Here is a 17,536-nt window from a genome sequence, read left to right as displayed (position 1 = left end):
ACTGATAAGAGATATTTTTCCATTGCAGTCGCTTCCTTAGTCACTTAGTCATTACGACAATTTGTTTACAGTGGATTTTAAATATATGGCCAGCAGGATCATGGTGCAAAACACTGTCTCCAAAACAGCACATTTTAAAGGGTAAATAATGACAATTCTGGAGAAAATGAAACAGAGACACAACCAAACAGGAGGAAAAAAATTATTCAGCTTCTGATTAAAAAAAAAACTTTCTGTAAAGCTGCTTTGTGACTGTTATAAAATGCACCACAAGCTTTGAATAGTATAAAAATTTTGCCTCAGAGATAATTCCCTTTTAAAGATCATTTGCTTGTGGATTTTATGACATGTGCGGTATGCAGTCATACCTAAAAGCAGGTTTGTCTGTAAGTGTCTGTAATGAGATTCATAATTAGACGAATAAGATTACTACAGAAAGCAAAGTTTAGTTCTGTTTAAATATAAAAAAAAAAGTCTTAAGTCTTTTTCACATTCATTAATTTCATCTATACGTGTTGTTCAGCACAAACTATCTGCTTTTACACTTATCTACTGATCTGTCTTTATCCTGATCAGGTTTTTTTTCTCTAAAATAGACATTAATTCTTTAAATTCATTCATGTGGTCTAATAACAATATTATGAATGTCTAAAATGTTATTCTCAGAAAAGAAACACGATTGACTGTGTTAGGCTGTGTATCTGAATGTGTACTGACTGTATTGAATGTCTTCTAATGTGTATTGAATGTGTACTGACTGTGTATTGAATGTGTATTGACTATGTACTGAGTTTGTTTTGAATGTGTATTGAATGTGTACTGACTGTGTATTGAATGTGTACTAATGTGTATTGAATGTGTACTGACTGTGTACTGACTGTGTATTGAATGTGTACTGACCGTGTACTGAATGTGTACTGACGTTCAGTACACTGTTAGTACACGTTCAGTACACTGTTAGTACACGTTCAGTACACTGTCAGTACATGTTCAGTACAGTCAGTTCACATTCAGTACACAGTCAGTACACATTCAATACACATTAGTACACGTTCAATACACAGTGTGTATTGAACGTGTATTGAACGTGTACTGAACGTGTACTGAACGTGTATTGAACGTGTATTGAACGTGTACTGACAGTGTACTGACAGCGTACTGACAGCGTACTGAACGTGTACTGAACGTGTATTGAACGTGTACCGACAGCGTACTGAACGTGTACCGACAGCGTACTGAACGTGTACCGACAGCGTACTGAACGTGTACCGACAGCGTACTGAACGTGTACCGACAGCGTACTGAACGTGTACCGACAGCGTACTGAACTTGTACCGACAGTGTACTGAACTTGTACTGACAGTCAGTATGCTGTCAGTACGCTGTCAGTACACTGTCAGTACACCGTGTACCGACTGTCTCTGTGTGCTCAGAAGCCCAAAGCTGTTCCAGCATGACAATGCACCTGTGCACTAAGCACGGAGCTCCATGAAGACACACTTTTCCAACCCCGGAGTGAGAGAACTTGAGCCAACCAAACACCTTCAGTATGAGCTGTAACACCGCCAGCACCCCAGAATCCTCACCTAACATCTCAGCCTGACTTCATTAAGCTGAATGAACACTCAGGGAACCTGTGATTGTGTCTGATGAAATTCACTACTGTAGGTCATTTTTATAATAATACACACATTCAACCAAGAAAAATCAGATAGTTTAATTACAGCTGATGCAATTTCCTCTGCGTCACTGTTACTGAAACACTTTATACTCTTGTGCAATGGCCTCACAGTTGGCCACAGGATCCCAGTTACACTCATATATCTCTAAACAGTATATATATTTATTTATATATATATTTATATATAGAGAAGTCTGTTTGTGATTGTTTTACATATTTAAATACTACTGATTGGTTTAAAGCTTGTTTTTTCTCACATGACGTGTATTAAGGAGTAAAATGAAATAAATCACAAAACGCTCATGACTTTTAACGTGATAAATAAGCTCATAACCCGGAAGTAATCATAAATGTTGAAGCGTTTCCCTAAACACGTTTTTAGAGTTAAACTCGTCGTCTGTGTGGAATAAAGGACACGATACTGAGTGTGCAGTGAAAAATCCTCGCTAGATAAAATACGTTTTTTTATTTTCACGACGTGTGGCGACCTTTGTTGCGTCACGCGTGATGTCACGCGGCTCGCGTGTCTTCTGGGATGAGGCTCGGCGTGTGTGCGCGCGTGCGTGCGTGTTTGTTACGCCTTTAGTTTAGTCTGTATCCGTTGTATGGCGTGTGTTGTTCCTTATCGCTGGGTCTCGGAGTCATTAGAGGATTTACAGTGTAAACATCTCGGAACAGGAAGTGGGATGTGACACGGTCACGCGCCTCGGGCACGCGCGTATATAAACACACGTGAGCGATGGAATCCGCTACACTGGATTCGCCTTGTGCTGGAACACCGAGAGCGGCCCGTCGTGTGGTGATGTAGCGGCTGTGGGGCGGTTTACTGTCCTGACGAAGCGCATAATGGACTCGGTAACGCTGGAGCCCGTGCGCGCCGCCGGGAGCCCGTGCGCGCTCCTCAACGGACCGGGGAGCGCGCAGCAGCACGCGGGGACGCGCGCGGGACCTCTCGGGTGCGTGCCGCTCTCTCACCAGGTCGCGGGCCACAAGTACGGTGTGGACAAAGTAGGTTAGTTTACTGATTAACTTCATTATTCTGTGTTAGTTTACTGATTAACTTCATTATTCTGTGTTTATAAGTGTGTTACAGACACAATGACACACAGGGATACGTGCTTTACTATAATAAACACTTTACTATAATAAACACTTTAACATGTCAGTGCTGTAATATAATAATAAACACTTTAACATGTCAGCGCTGTAATATAATAATAAACACTTTAACATGTCAGTGCTGTAATATAATAATAAACACTAACATGTCAGTGCTGTAATATAATAATAAACACTTTAACATGTCAGCGCTGTAATATAATAATAAACACTTTAACATGTCAGCGCTGTAATATAATAATAAACACTAACATGTCAGCGCTGTAATATAATAATAAACACTTTAACATGTCAGCGCTGTAATATAATAATAAACACTAACATGTCAGTGCTGTAATATAATAATAAACACTTTAACATGTCAGCGCTGTAATATAATAATAAACACTTTAACATGTCAGCGCTGTAATATAATAATAAACACTTTAACATGTCAGTGCTGTAATATAATAATAAACACTTTAACATGTCAGTGCTGTAATATAATAATAAACACTTTAACATGTCAGCGCTGTAATATAATAATAAACACTTTAACATGTCAGTGCTGTAATATAATAATAAACACTTTAACATGTCAGCGCTGTAATATAATAATAAACACTTTAACATCTCAGTGCTGTAATATAATAATAAACACTTTAACATGTCAGTGCTGTAATATAATAATAAACACTTTAACATGTCAGTGCTGTAATATAATAATAAACACTAACATGTCAGTGCTGTAATATAATAATAAACACTTTAACATGTCAGTGCTGTAATATAATAATAAACACTTTAACATGTCAGTGCTGTAATATAATAATAAACACTTTACTATAATAAACACTTTAACATGTCAGTGCTGTAATATAATAATAAACACTTTAACATATCAGTGCTGTAATATAATGATAAACTCTTTAACATGTCAGTGCTGTAATATAATAATAAACACTTTAACATGTCAGTGCTGTAATATAATAATAAACACTAACATGTCAGTGCTGTAATATAATAATAAACACTTTAACATGTCAGTGCTGTAATATAATAATAAACACTAACATGTCAGTGCTGTAATATAATAATAAACACTTTAACATGTCAGTGCTGTAATATAATAATAAACACTAACATTTCAGTGCTGTAATATAACGATAAACACTTTAACATGTCAGTGCTGTAATATAATACTAATATAATATAATACTAATATAATAATAAACACTAACATGTCAGTGCTGTAATATAATAATAAAAAACACTTTACTATAATAAACACTAACATGTCAGTGCTGTAATATAATAATAAATACTTTACTATAATAAACACGTTACTATAATAAACACTAACATGTCAGTGCTGTAATATAATAATAAACACTTTAACATGTCAGTGCTGTAATATAATAATAAACACTTTAACATGTCAGTGCTGTAATATAATAATAAACACTAACATGTCAGTGCTGTAATATAATGATAAACACTTTAACATGTCAGTGCTGTAATATAATAATAATAATAATAAACACTAACATGTCAGTGCTGTAATATAATAATAAACATTTTACTATAACAAACACTTTAACATGTCAGTGCTGTAATATAATGATAAACACTTTAACATGTCAGTGCTGTAATATAATAATAATAATAAACACTAACATGTCAGTGCTGTAATATAATAATAAACATTTTACTATAACAAACACTTTAACATGTCAGTGCTGTAATATAATGATAAACACTTTAACATGTCAGTGCTGTAATATAATAATAATAATAAACACTAACATGTCAGTGCTGTAATATAATAATAAACATTTTACTATAACAAACACTTTAACATGTCAGTGCTGTAATATAATAAACACTTTAACATGTCAGTGCTGTAATATAATAATAAACACTTTAACATGTCAGTGCTGTAATATAATAATAAACACTTTAACATGTCATTGCTGTAATATAATAATAAACACTTTACTATAACAAACACTTTAACATCAGTGCTGTAATATAATAATAAACACTTTAACATGTCAGTGCTGTAATATAATAATAAAAACACTAACATGTCAGTGCTGTAAACATGTCAGTGTTGTAATATAATAATAAACACTTTAACATGTCAGTGCTATAATATAATAATAAACACTTTAACATGTCAGTGCTGTAATATAATAATAAACACTTTAACATGTCAGTGTCAGCCTGTGCCTATCTCAGGCGTCATCGGGCATCAAGGCAGAATACACCCTGGACGGAGTGCCAACCCATCGCAGGGCACACACACACACACTCCTTCACTCACACAATCACACACTAGGGACAATTTTCCAGAGATGCCAGTCAACCTACCATGCATGTCTTTGGACTGGGGGAGGAAACCGGAGTACCCAGAGGAAACCCCCGAGGCACGGGGAGAACATACAAACTCCACACACACAAGGCGGAGGCGGGAATCGAACCCCAACCCTGGAGGTGTGAGGCGAACGCGCTAACCACTAAGCCACCGTGCCCCCCTATAATAATAAATACTTTACTATAATAAACATGTTACTATAATAAACACCTTAACATGTCAGCGCTGTAATATAATAATAAACACTAACATGTCAGCGCTGTAATATAATAATAAACACTAACATGTCAGTGCTGTAATATAATAATAAACACTTTAACATGTCAGTGCTGTAATATAATAATAAACACTAACATGTCAGTGCTGTAATATAATAATAAACACTTTAACATGTCAGTGCTGTAATATAATAATAAACACTAACATGTCAGTGCTGTAATATAATAATAAACACTTTAACATGTCAGTGCTGTAATATAATACTAATATAATATAATACTAATATAATAATAAACACTTTAGCATGTCAGTGCTGTGGGGGGGCACGGTGGCTTAGTGGTTAGCACGTTCGCCTCACACCTCCAGGGTCGGGGTTCGATTCCCGCCTCCACCTTGTGTGTGTGGAGTTTGCATGTTCTCCCCGTGCCTCGGGGGTTTCCTCCGGGTACTCCGGTTTCCTCCCCCGGTCCAAAGACATGCATGGTAGGTTGATTGGCATCTCTGAAAAATTGTCCCTAGTGTGTGATTGCGTGAGTGAATGTGTGTGTGCCCTGCGATGGGTTGGCACTCCGTCCAGGGTGTATCCTGCCTTGATGCCCAATGACGCCTGAGATAGGCACAGGCTCCCCGTGACCCGAGGTAGTTCGGATTAGCGGTAGAAGATGATGAATGAATGAATGTCAGTGCTGTAATATAATAATAAACACTTTAACATGTCAGTGCTGTAATATAATAATAAATACTTTACTATAATAAACACGTTACTATAATAAACACTAACATGTCAGTGCTGTAATATAATAATAAACACTTTAACAGGTCAGTGCTGTAATATAATAATAATAAACACTTTAACATGTCAGTGCTGTAATATAATAATAAATACTATAATAAACACGTTAGTATAATAAACATTAACATGTCAGCGCTGTAATATAATAATAAACACTAACATGTCAGCGCTGTAATATAATAATAAACACTAACATGTCAGTGCTGTAATATAATAATAAACACTTTAACATGTCAGTGCTGTAATATAATAATAAACACTTTAACATGTCAGCGCTGTAATATAATAATAAACACTAACATGTCAGCGCTGTAATATAATAATAAACACTAACATGTCAGTGCTGTAATATAATAATAAACACTAACATGTCAGTGCTGTAATATAATAATAAACACTTTAACATGTCAGTGCTGTAATATAATAATAAACACTTTACTATAATAAACACGTTACTATAATAAACACTAACATGTCAGTGCTGTAATATAATAATAAACACTTTAACAGGTCAGTGCTGTAATATAATAATAATAAACACTTTAACATGTCAGTGCTGTAATATAATAATAAATACTATAATAAACATTAACATGTCAGTGCTGTAATATAATAATAAACACTAACATGTCAGTGCTGTAATATAATAATAAACACTTTAACATGTCAGTGCTGTAATATAATAATAAACACTTTAACATGTCAGTGCTGTAATATAATAATAAACACTTTAACATGTCAGTGCTGTAATATAATAATAAACACTTTAACATGTCAGTGCTGTAATATAATAATAAACACTTTAACATGTCAGTGCTGTAATATAATAATAAACACTTTAACATGTCAGTGCTGTAATATAATAATAAACACTTTAACATGTCAGTGCTGTAATATAATAATAAACACTAACATGTCAGTGCTGTAATATAATAATAAACACTTTAACATGTCAGTGCTGTAATATAATAATAAACACTTTAACATGTCAGTGCTGTAATATAATAATAAACACTTTAACATGTCAGCGCTGTAAGATATATAATAAACACTTTAACATGTCAGTGCTGTAATATAATAATAAACACTTTAACATGTCAGTGCTGTAATATAATAATAAACACTTTAACATGTCAGTGCTGTAATATAATAATAAACACTTTAACATGTCAGTGCTGTAATATAATAATAAACACTTTAACATGTCAGTGCTGTAATATAATACTAATATAATAATAAACACTTTAATATAGAGTCACTATAAAGAATGGATTAACTCTGGTGCAGGTTTAGTAGAAGTGTTAGTGGAAACGGTTCACCAGTACAGTCCACCAGTACCAGTACAGTCCACCAGCACCAGTATGGTTCACCAGTACGGTTCACCAGTACAGTCCACCAGTACCAGTACAGTCCACCAGCACCAGTACGGTTCACCAGTACGGTTCACCAGTACGGTTCACCAGTACAGTCCACCAGTACAGTCCACCAGTGCAGACTGAGTGAATCCGGTGGTAGCAGGAGGAAAGTGACTAACAGTAATGACGCTGTATTTGTTGTAACCCAATATGTCACTTCTATCTAATAAGAGGTTAGTAAGAGAGACTTACTGGTCTGTGAGTATTGTGAGAATGACGGGCAATGTACAAGTAAAAAAATAAATACATGTCTGTGGTTGTATTGATGTGTAGGTATACTGCAGCATCCCGATGGTACGGTACTCAAGCAGCTCCAGCCTCCACCCAGAGGGCCCAGAGAGCTGCAGTTCTACAGCACGGTGAGTCGTATTTAATAGCATGTTTTCCTCACTCATGGTTATCTTTCATCATTTGTACGTCCTCTTTGATTTCTGTATATCAAACTACAGAACTATAGGCAGCCTTTATAAATACTGACAAAAAAGGACTAAAATCATCGCACACAGTGAGGGTTTTTGATAAGGATATCATTTTATTTTCACCGTGGTTCAGTTACACGCCACGCCACGCCACGTCACAGCACAACACAACACAACGCCACGCCACGCCACGCCACGCCACGCCACGTCACAGCACAACACAACACAACGCCACGCCACGCCACGCCACGTCACAGCACAACACAACACAACGCCACGCCACGCCACGTCACAGCACAACACAACACAACGCCACGCCACGCCACGCCACGTCACAGCACAACACAACACAACGCCACGCCACGCCACGTCACAGCACAACACAACACAACGCCACGCCACGCCACGCCACGTCACAGCACAACACAACACAACGCCACGCCAAGCCACAACACAACACCAAGCCACGCCACATCACAACACAACGCCACGTCACAACACAGCACCACGTCACAACACAACGCCAAGCCACAACACAACCCCACGCCATGTCACAGCACAACACAATGTCACGCCGAGCCACAACACAACGCCACGCCATGTCACAGCACCACAACGCCACGTCACAGCACAACACAACACAATGTCACGCCAAGCCACAACACAACACCACGCCACGTCACAGCACAACACCAAGCCAAGCCACAACACAACACAACGCCACGTCACAGCACAACACAATGCCACGCCACAATGGCACGCCACGTCACAGCACAACATAACACAACGCTACGCCACGTCACAGCACAACATAACACAACGCTACGCCACGTCACAGCACAACACAACGCCACATCACAACGCCACGCCACGTCACAGCACAACACAACGCCACGCTACGCCATGTCACAGCACAACACAACGCCACGTCACAGCACAACACAATGCAACGCCACACCACGCCACGTTTCCTGTTTCGTCCTTGTTACTGGTCTTACACGTGCATTCACCTGCTCCAATCTTGTGTTTTGCACAGGTTTATGCCAAGGATTGCTGCGATCCCTGCTTACTCGAGCTGCAGCAGCATCTTCCCAAATACTACAGCACCTGGTCTTCTCCTGACAGTCCAACAGGTGACAAGCACCGGTTCTCAGTTTCCTCACAAATCAGCCCTAAGCGCACACGTGACACGACGATGATGTAAACGCTAGAGGAAGCACAACACAATGATTCTAACCACATACTGTCTCAGATCATATTTCACTGTAAAAGTTCAGCTGTCACAGCAGATTCTTCACTTAATCATGAATGAATCACTTAAGCAGAAAAGTAGATTCTCAGAAAGGGGACGTGAAAGACATCTTTTTTCTGCAAGACGTGTGTTTCACATTTGTGTAAATTATGCTCTACCGTTTAATACTGTTAATATTTAATATTGAAGGTAGCCTCAGATCCCAGTTCCTCGCTGACCAGAGCGTAACCAGATGTGCTCTTCTGTTTCTTTATGTTCTGAGACAATCTTCTGCTCTAACCCGCTTGTAAAGAGCACTTATCTCAGTTACCAAAACCTTACAAGCTGCTCGTCGGAGGTTTTTTCCGTTCTGTGTAAATTAAAAAGAGACTGTTGTGTGTGTAAATCTCAGGAAATCAGCAGCTTCTGAAACCAGTCCATCTGAATAAGGAGGTCTACAGATGTTCATGAAAAAGTGGTGTATTGTGATGAACCGTGACAATGACGAGAAGGTTTAAAGATGAACTCTTGATACTTTTATGACGTAATGATGCTAACGGTTCTGACCCACAGAGCTGTATCTGAAGCTGGAGGATGTCACACGCCGCTTCCAGAAGCCCTGTATCATGGACGTGAAGATCGGCCAGCGCAGCTACGACCCCTTTGCCTCGCAGGAAAAGCGTGAGCAACAGATAAGGAAGTACCCCCTGATGGAGGAGATTGGCTTCCTGCTGCTGGGGATGAGGGTAAGTGCTCATTGGGCTCCTTCCTGTTTTATTTGGTTCCATCTGAAATGGACAGCAGACTCCAGACGCTTCAGTGTGTGTTTCTCAGTTCCAGTCCCAGAGTAACGCTCCTCAAACACACCTTTAATCATTACACTCATTCCTAAATGAATTTGGAGACTGAACAGCATCTGATATTTTCCTACAGCTTATAAGGGGATTTTATTGGAGACGATCAGATCAGTGCTTTAACAAGAGCATCTTAATTCTTCAGAAAAGTTTTCAGCCCTGTCAATGTTTTCATAATGAATAATAAAGTAACACTATGTTTAATTAGCCTTTTTTACACTAACCACACACCACCCCACCCTACCCCACACTACCTCACACCACCCTACAGTTAACCCCACACCACCCTACACTAACCCCACACCACACCACCTTACACTAACCCCACACTAACCCCACATTACCCCACACCACACTAACCACACACCACCCTACCCCACACCACCCCACACTACCTCACACCACCCTACACTAACCCCACATTACCCCACACCACACTAACCCCACACCACCCCACACTAACCCCACATTACCCCACACCATGCCACCATACAGTAACCCCACCCCATACTACCTCACACCACCCTACAGTAACCCCACCCTACCCCACAGCACCTCACACCACCCTATAGGAACCCCACACCACCCCACACTAACCCCACACCACACCACCCTACACTACACCAGTGGAGCTCTTCAGGTGCGCTGTGCAGTTTTCTGAACTGGACAAATGAGTTTTATGGAAATGGAAAAACAAGATAAGTAATCTGATGCAAATCAAACCCTGTGGCAGAGCACAATGACTCACCATCATCAAAAACCTGATGGTCTTGATTCCTCAAACAGCTCTGAAAGACAAATATAGTCACAGACAGACGTATGTGTGTGTGTGTGTGTTCACCTGTCAACTGCTTGAGTGAACTGAATCACAGAAGCACAGATGGATTAAACAGCACTTTAACCAGTCAGATGATTTATACACTGAGCTCATACAGGACAACATTAGCTTCTCTTCTTAAATCCACAGAAGAGAATATTTTGGACGTGTGGAACGCCGATTGTTGTGTGTTTCTCACCGTGGAGTCGGTTTGGTTACTGTGAGGATGTCAAATGTTAGATTATTGGATAGAGTCTGATATTCAAAGTGATATTAAAGAGTTCATACACCATTAAGTTCTGTCTAAAGCAGATTTAAAACATCGTCTAAAACCTAAATTCCCTTCTTAGTATCACGACTCGACCCGACGTCAACATTTACCTTTTAGCGTTTAAACATTAATTATTAGTCGATGGCTATAAATAAGACATGGATGTGGTTATGTTTTGTTTTCCACAAGCGCTTCACGTTACTACTTTGGACCAGCGCCATGGAGTCTGAACAGACAACACATCAATGAGGATAAATGAGCTGAATGAAGAATAAACACGGTTTTCTCCGTACAAACGGCTTAAAACATGTATTTTTTAATTTCCGTCGTTGAAGTTTTAAATTATTTTAATGAGCAGCGGCTTCACGTCAAATTAAACTAGAGAGAAAAAGAAGGAAAATTCTCTGAATAAAATCTCTCCGGTTTAGAGAAGGGTCCGGATTGCGGTCCACCGTTAGTTCTTTTCTGTTTTGTTTTTTTTTATTTTTTATTTTTTTTTTTGACCCCTTTCCTACACAGCAGATGGAGTTCACAGTTTCAGCGTTTTGTGTTGCATAACATATTGGAGTCATCCAGCTCATCTCTGTGCTGCAAGTAATGGGCTAATAAATTATGAATCCTCATGGAAACAGATCTATCTTTTGTTTTTTAAATCAGCCGAACCGCCGTTAGCGTTTGGACCTGGCGCTGATTGTCAGTATTCTGTGTGAATGTGTGCGTCTTATCCGTCTGACAGGATGAACTTATCACTCCGGCAGGCCTGAGAGACCTTCTGTAATCATCCTTCAGCTCTGCCGACCGCCCCTGGAGTCCTCGTCAGGCTTGTAGACTCACCTACAGGCTCTTTTGTCCTTATCCGCCGCCCATCTCGAGGTTTACACAACAGCCGTCTCAGTTATGTGGGACTGAGCCGTTTTTAATATCCTAAGAGGAAACGCGTACTCGAAGCTTCTGAGCTCGTCTGACAGGTTGTGTTTGGCCTGCTGCTATTTTTTATTTATGGGGGCTGTGTCATGTCCTTCTCACAGCATCACAGTGAAGTGGTTCCTTTAAAGTGCCACATCTGAAGGTTCTCACACGTTATTATCACACGCCGATGAAAAGAATCACAATGTAAAACAAAATTAATCTCTCTTTATTTATATATACATATATACACACATGGACACATCACTGTCCAGTTTATTAGGACCCCTGTATATTTGTTTATTCATACAAACCTAGAATAGAACAGAAGCCTTTATTTATTGTCACATCTACATTACAGCACAGTGAAATACTTCATACACGCATTCCAACTTTGGAGGTTGTGGTCAGAGCACAGGGTCAGTCATGAAACAGCTGGAGCAGAGATGGTTAAGGGCCTTGTTCAAGGGCCCAACAGTGGCAGCTTTAGCAGTGCTGGGGCTTGAACCCTGATCCTCTGATCACCAACCCAGAGCTTTAAACACTTGAGCCTCCACTGCTCCTCAGGAGATAAACGCATGTAGACATGGATCAAAAGTGTTATTATTATTATCTCTCTCTCTCACTCATTTTCTACTGCTTATCTGAACTACCTTGGGTCACAGGGAGCCTGTGCCTATCTCAGGCGTCATCGGGGCATCAAGGCAGGATACACCCTGGACGGAGTGCCAACCCATTGCAGGGCACACACACACTCTCATTCACTCACACAATCACACACTAGGGACAATTTTCCAGAGATGCCAATCAACCTACCATGCATGTCTTTGGACCGGGGGAGGAAACCGGAAACCCCCGAGGCACGGGGAGAACATGCAAACTCCACACACACAAGGTGGAGGTGGGAATCAAACCCCGACCCTGGAGGTGTGAGGCGAACGTGCTAACCACTAAGCCACCGTGCCCCCATTATTATTATTATTATTATTATTATTATTATTATTATTATTATCAGACATCAGATTGGGGAAAACGTGACCTCAGGACTCAACAGAAGGATGAACAGAACTCAAATAATCACTCTACAACAGTGTGAACAGAAAAGCATCTCCGAACACACAGCGACCCGGTTGCTGAATGTGGTTCCTAATAATTTAGGATTGTATACACACAAACACACACTCAATCAAATTATATGTATATATCTGTTTTTGTGGGTGTGTGTGTGTTTACATAAATATATTTGTCAATGATGTCAGCCTCAATGTCTTGACTGCACCCATAGCTGTGTCTGAGCGTGTGAAAGCCTTCATCTTGTCTCAGGACGTTTGTACTTTGTCAGTAATCACGGAAGAAACTGTTTAAGCTTCAAACCGTTTTAGAGCAACATGAGTAATTACTGGGAATTACACCACTGAGTTGGTTGGAAGTCCAGAGATTTTTCCCTGTCTCTTTACAGCCAGAGATTTGTAGAGTATCTATATTGATTTGGCTTTTTCCGATTTTCTTTGCTTATTTATTCCTTAAATTGGTAAACTAAGTGTTATATCTTTTAGTCTCCACAAGAGGGCGACATGTCATCTAATAAAACAGTTTACAGCCCAACTATTCTGTTCTCAGTCTCTCTCTCTCTGTGTCTGTGTGTGTGCCTGTGTCTGTGTGTGCCTGTGTCTGTGTGTGCCTGTGTCTGTGTGTGCCTGTGTCTGTGTGTGTGTGTGTGTGTGTGTTTAGGTGTACAACGTGGGCCTGGACAGCTTTGACACTTATGACCAGCATTATGGACGTGGTCTGATGAAGGATACTGTCAAAGATGGTAAGATATTCATTCGTGTTCCTCCTTAAAGTATTTGAATATGTTCTCATGCTATTTAAAGGAACAGTCCATCTCGAACAAGTCACATGGTGTTTAGAACTGACATGAAATCCTCAGTACCAACGTTACCCACAATGCCGTTCAGCCATCATTACCGTGTGAGATTCAGCCCTCGCTTCACCCTCCATCTGAAACGAGTGATGCAGCAGCGTTTCTGCGTAATCATTTCTTTTCCTCTCCTTCTCTCTCACCTCCCCTCCTCCTCTGTATGCTGACAGGCCTCCAAACGCTTAGATTTCTGGGCGAATATTACATAAATCACTGTCTGTCTTGAGTGTCTGGTGTAATTAGGCGTGTGCTGCTGCATTGCATTCTGGAACTTTGCTCTCTTCATTACTTCGACATTATCGTTACTGCAAATAATGACACAATCCCAGGGTTCTGTCTCCAGCCTCTAACCTCCATCATGTCTCCCTTAAACACAGGCCTGTGTAAGTTCTTCTACAACGGCGACCGCCTTCGGCGCGACGTTATTACTGCCAGCGTCGCCAAGGTCCAAAGCATCCTGCGCTGGTTCGAGAAGCAGAGGCAGTTGAACTTTTATGCCAGCTCCCTACTGTTCGTCTATGAGGGCCTTCCCTCGGCCCCAGAGGACAAACCCGGCACTCTGAGCCTGCAGAAGAACAAAGGGGTTCTGGAGTACAACAACAACATCGAGCAGAGCCTCTCCACCATGTACACCCTGCACAAGAGCCACCATCCCAGCACGCAGGACAACAGCGCGTGGCATGACCTCCTCACTCCAAGCGACGCCTGCGAACAGGAGACCAGAGTGCAGGAGCTGCCCGAGGTGGAGGTCCGAATGATCGACTTTGCCCATGTCTTCCCCAGCGAGGTCCACGACCACGGCTACATCTACGGCCTGAGGAACCTGCTGAAGGTCCTGCAGCAGATACTGGATGACTGAAAGGTTCTCCTCATGGTTCTTCAGCCATAACACACTGCTCATCTCATCAGAGAGGACATTTATAAAGTTGTAGCTACTCTTTCATTCCTCTCTCCCTTATTCAGGTCCTGCACTACGTGGACTATGATGAAGTAACCTGTTTGAAAAAGCTTGGTGTTCTAGTTGCTCTTTACGCGCCTGGGTTTTTTTTTCCTCTTTTATTTTTCTATAAAGTGTTTTCTCAGGTAAATCCATTGCATAGTTATGCATAGTATCTTTTATTTTTTTCCTCGCGATGGCAGAAATTAAATTCTCTCACCTTTGCACACCACAGCGTCTTAACCCCATCTCTGTTATTAGCTCGTATTTAATTCGTATTGATTTTAATTCATTTTTTATGTAGAGTTGCTTATTGACGTCTGCCGATGCTAAGAGTTTGTTCCTTTATGCCGTGCTGCCATAATGACCCCTGCCTGTGGTGATTTTTTTTACACATTAATTCCCGCGTATAAATACGTTCTTATATTTTTTTGTGATGTAACCACGCAGAAAGCTGAAGCCCAGAGGAATAAAGAAAAAATGGAGAAATGATTTATATCAAAACATCAAGACCAGGATTCTCAGACCAGGACAGCTATTTTTTTTTTTCTTTATTCTTTCATTTTTTATTATATTTATATATTAACAAAATTCTGTTGCAGCTTTTATTTTTAAATCCTTTTTAAGTTTTAGGGCATTGCTAATTTTCTAGAGATTCTCATGTAGGTGCGTAATCACTGTATACGAGTCTGTGAAATGTTGTTCCTCATCTCAGAGCTGATATGATTCGTTTCTTTTGCTTTTGTTCTGCTTTTTTATTGAAAACAAAAATCTGGAACTTGTTCTTTTGGCAGTAGAGTTTTGTTTGGAACAGATATGTAATATGTCTCATGTCCTTGTCTTATGCTGAACGACTGCCGCCATGTTGGACTCGAAAGTCTGAAAACCCCGATCTCACATTCCTGTCAGTTTAAACAGAACAAGGGCACGTTTTTTGCACGTCCCCCAAAACTCCCCCGAGAAGAAAGGCGAGCTCTGAAGGAGAAAAAAAAAAGCAAAATTGGAACGACGACGTCTTCGGACAAAGTTGACAAATCTACCTGTGTGTCTAATTCTCTGGCTCCTGTCTCGCTCTCAGGAATGTATTAACGTTGCAAGGACATCAAAGCAGTCGAGACGTCCGTATGCAAGAAGGAAAAAGGCCGTGGGCCGGTTTCAAGCTACGATGCGTTTGTTCTGTACCATGTGGCGTTAAATCTAGGATTTTGTTTGCATTCCAGTTTTCAGTGTTCAGTCCTGCTCTTACATTTACAGCATTTATTTTTATTCATGCACTGAAGTGGAAAAATACTGTATGATTTGTAAATCAACCTTCCTGCTGTGAACTAATCCGTTCATCCGTAATTTAGTTTGAAATCTTATTCTCTCTTATTATTATTATTATTATTATTATTATTATTATTATAAATTTTTGAATGGTTGCACCTGACTGACATTTGCGCTGGTGCTCAGAGCACTTTAATGATTTTGCTAGACTGGATTTTGCCTTTAGAACTAGTTTAATTTCTGTAAAATAAATAAATCCATCTTACCTTTGAAATGTTTCCAAACAGAAGAATTAAACTTTAACATTTTTGCAATCTACTACTTAATCTTTTTTTTCCTGTGGAAGGTAAAAGGAATTTTTTTTTCTATTTACATTCTCAAAAAAATAAAAAGGAAAAAAAATGAAATCAGGGTAAATTTAATCATGTTATGAGGATCGTTGCTGTGTATAATCGACCTCAGCTGTCCTGTAATCCGCAGGCTTCATCTCCATGTTTAAAACCAGGCCGTGAAGCTGCAGGGTCACACAATCAAACCCGGTTTTACTGGAAGGAGTTGAACGGTTTTCACCATGTGAAGCTGAAACTCTAAGAGATCCGTACTGGACTGACCGTGACTCATGTGAACCCTGTTCTTAATAAACCAAACTAATTCCAGTTTTTTTTTGTTATATATCTGTATAACATTTAATAATCAGACTCATATATTAGGTGTATATTTGGCAAATCTATCATTATTAATAAAAATTGCTCTTAATAACTCCTCCTTCTTCTGTTTCTTCTTTGAGACGTCTCGTATTTTGCTTTCTCGTCGAATAAATGGTAAGACGGACGTCACGGTGGACTCAGGAACAACTCCCTAAGAACCTGGAGAGGAACAAAAGCAAACATCCATCATTACCCTTCTATAACTGTATGGTTAAAAAAGTCTACTCGTGTAAGCAGGAAGGTTAAGCAGAGGGTTAAACATGAAGTTATCAGCTGTTCACTGATGGAGACACGACGGCTAAACTGGTAAATATTGACGAGCGACTGGTGTGCGATGTGAAATTAAACCCTAACAGGAATCCATGTGTTTACTGATCACTTTATTAAGTGGGTTCTAGTGTGTAAGTAACAAAATATGCTCTGGATTTAACATGACCTCATGTCACAACACAGAAAGATGGAGTTGGGAACTAATTATTACTGTAAAGTGTCACCAGATGAGGATGAGGTTCACTTCTGAGTCTGGTTCCTCTCAAGGTTTCTTCCTCATGACATCTCAGGGAGTTTTTCCTCACCACCATCACCTCAGTCTTGATCATTAGGGATAAATGTCATTAGGGATAA

The 17,536-nt window shown here is 39.7% G+C and overlaps 1 protein-coding gene across 1 annotated transcript; it reads left to right on the top strand.

The window, feature by feature from the left end:
* The first annotated feature begins 2,119 nt into the window (after positions 1 to 2,119).
* ipmkb (inositol polyphosphate multikinase b) lies at positions 2,120 to 16,964 on the top strand. The gene is made up of 6 exons (XM_060863977.1): positions 2,120 to 2,693; positions 7,857 to 7,942; positions 9,039 to 9,135; positions 9,807 to 9,979; positions 13,813 to 13,894; positions 14,380 to 16,964. Exons 1-6 carry the CDS (start codon positions 2,528 to 2,530, stop codon positions 14,859 to 14,861), a joined length of 1,086 nt encoding a protein of 361 aa, XP_060719960.1. The 5' UTR covers positions 2,120 to 2,527; the 3' UTR covers positions 14,862 to 16,964.
* Positions 16,965 to 17,536: the final 572 nt, after the last annotated feature.

This window comes from Tachysurus vachellii, chromosome 2 (assembly GCF_030014155.1).
Source record: "Tachysurus vachellii isolate PV-2020 chromosome 2, HZAU_Pvac_v1, whole genome shotgun sequence".
Classification (NCBI taxonomy): Eukaryota; Metazoa; Chordata; class Actinopteri; order Siluriformes; family Bagridae; genus Tachysurus; species Tachysurus vachellii.
Note: the sequence above shows the minus strand (reverse complement) of the source record. Positions and strands in the feature narration are given on the sequence as shown.

Coding starts and splice junctions, on each gene's coding strand:
- ipmkb (XM_060863977.1), top strand. CDS start 2,528: ATGGACTCGGTAACGCTGGAGCCCGTGCGCGCCGCCGGGAGCCCGTGC. Junction 7,943..9,038: donor AGCTGCAGTTCTACAGCACG/GTGAGTCGTATT, acceptor TGTTTTGCACAG/GTTTATGCCAAGGATTGCTG. Junction 13,895..14,379: donor GAAGGATACTGTCAAAGATG/GTAAGATATTCA, acceptor CCTTAAACACAG/GCCTGTGTAAGTTCTTCTAC.